Source organism: Limulus polyphemus, unplaced genomic scaffold, assembly GCF_000517525.1.
Source record: "Limulus polyphemus unplaced genomic scaffold, Limulus_polyphemus-2.1.2 Scaffold3720, whole genome shotgun sequence".
Classification (NCBI taxonomy): Eukaryota; Metazoa; Arthropoda; class Merostomata; order Xiphosura; family Limulidae; genus Limulus; species Limulus polyphemus.
The window spans coordinates 1-1,980 of NW_013669330.1; the positions used below are offsets into that span (position 1 = coordinate 1).

Genomic DNA, 1,980 nt, shown 5'->3' on the forward strand with positions numbered 1-1,980 from the left:
GCTGGTATATAAAAGAGGGGAATGTAATGTGTGGATAGTCAGTGTGTAATTGATCTGCGGTCAGAAGTATTATTGACGTTCGTTGATATAGCGCGATTGTTGAAGTTGAGTATATCGTTAAAGTTATATTCGGAAAGAATAAACCAGTTTTATTAAGTAAAGACTTGTGTCGCTTAAGTTTCGTCGGAACGAAGTTACGGAAAATTAATTAACACACGGAGGCGTAACAATAGGATGAATGATACCCAGTATAAATTGGGTTCTTAACATAAATATTTTAGTGACTTTAATTATAAAATAAATACTTTAGATTAATTCTGTAATAATTTTAAGTGGTTAAAACTACAATAATATGTTTCATCTTGAGAAATTATTTTAATAAGATATGATCTTAGTATTTTATATAATAGAACTTAAATATTTAAGACAGTATAAAAATTAAATATTAGAAAGAACTATGTTTTTTTTGAAAATTCACACAAGTTTTTATCAGTTATACTTAGTAAGACATTTGTTTATTTTATTCATAATATTTCACCAGGTTTACCTGGCATCATCAGGTGGGATATAAGAACTGAGTCTAACAGAAATTAATTTAAAAAAACATTATCACTTGAAAATCTGTAATAATATAATCTACAAGCATGTGACTAAGCAATTGCAAATGTAATAAAGTAATTTATCAATAAACTATCAAATTTAGGAATATATAAATAAAACTTTTAGGCCTGAGTCTAATTATTGAACATTGTTCAATATATAAAAGAGAAGGGAATGGTTGAAATAGATATAAATGAACACCTTTGTATTTGTTAAGAATAGGATTACGTTTTTATTAATAGGGCTTCTTTTATTTTCAATTTATCAGTGTTATCTTCTCTACTGAGAAATTTTACCTTAGAAGAATCAAAATCCTCAGCAGAGAAAACAATATTAATAGACGAAAAATAAAAGAAGCCCTATTAATATAAAAGTATAACTTTATTCTTAACAAATACAAAGATGTTCATTTAGATCTTTTAATTGCTTTATTCTCTCTTGTATATAAAACAAATTTCAACACTTAGACTCAAGCCTAAAAGCTTCATTTATATATATACCTAAATTTTACAGGATTGCCATTATTATAGATACATGATTTTTTTAAATTAAATTATTTTAGCCTAAGTTCTTGTATCTCACCTGATGATGCCAGCTAAACTAGGTGAAACACTGTGAATAAAATAAACAAAAGTTTTACTATGTACAACTGATAAAAACGTGTGAAGTCTAAAAATCAGTTTATCCATTTATTACTGAAGTATTTTCATTAGGAGATTGAAACTCTCCAATGATTAAAAATTTAATTGTATAGAGAGTTACAGTCAGTGTCAAAAAGGATAATGCTTGAAATGAAGTATGAGATACATTTTATACTCTTCTGTTACTCAGGGTGATCTCGTAGATAGCAGTTCATTTTCTGAGTTCTCAGACATTGACCATTCCTCAGGACGAGGATCAGATGATGAAGATACATCAGGCTCTGGAGATGGTCCAGAAGGAGAAGAGAAAGAAGAAGGATCAGGAGGAAGTAGGATAAAAACAATTAATATCAGCTTATTTTCATAAACAAAGTGCTTTATATGTTGATTATGGTTTAATCACTAACTCAATATTCCAGTGCTAGATACTGAGTGATTTGAAATAAATTTCCTGTCAGAAAAAAAAAATGTGAAGCCCAATCTGTAAGTGTCCTGTTGTTATTAATTAGTTCCTCCAGACTTTTATTTACATTGGTGAGAATGTCTTAAAAAGAACAAATCTAAAGTTCTCATTAATTTTGTTGGCATTGACAGATAGATGATTTATATACTTTTTTTAAATCATAATAAATAATTAAAAACAATGTTTTATATTTTCACAATAAAAATTTTATTGAAGCCATATAGCTTCCACTTTAAAATATCTCTGTACAAGTACATGTTTCGAAACATGTACTTG

The 1,980-nt window shown here is 27.7% G+C and overlaps 1 protein-coding gene across 2 annotated transcripts in view; it reads left to right on the forward strand.

The window, feature by feature from the left end:
* Positions 1-1,237: 1,237 nt before the first annotated feature.
* Positions 1,238-1,980, forward strand: part of LOC106469912 (syndecan-like) — a 14,327-nt gene continuing 13,584 nt past the window's right edge. Inside the window, exon 1 of one of the 2 annotated variants that reach the window (XM_022398486.1) lies at positions 1,238-1,570. In XM_022398486.1, coding sequence (XP_022254194.1) covers positions 1,399-1,570 — 172 coding nt within the window. In that variant the 5' untranslated portion in view covers positions 1,238-1,398. The remainder of the gene's footprint in view (positions 1,571-1,980) is intronic. The other variant, XM_013930430.2, reaches the window with a different exon arrangement.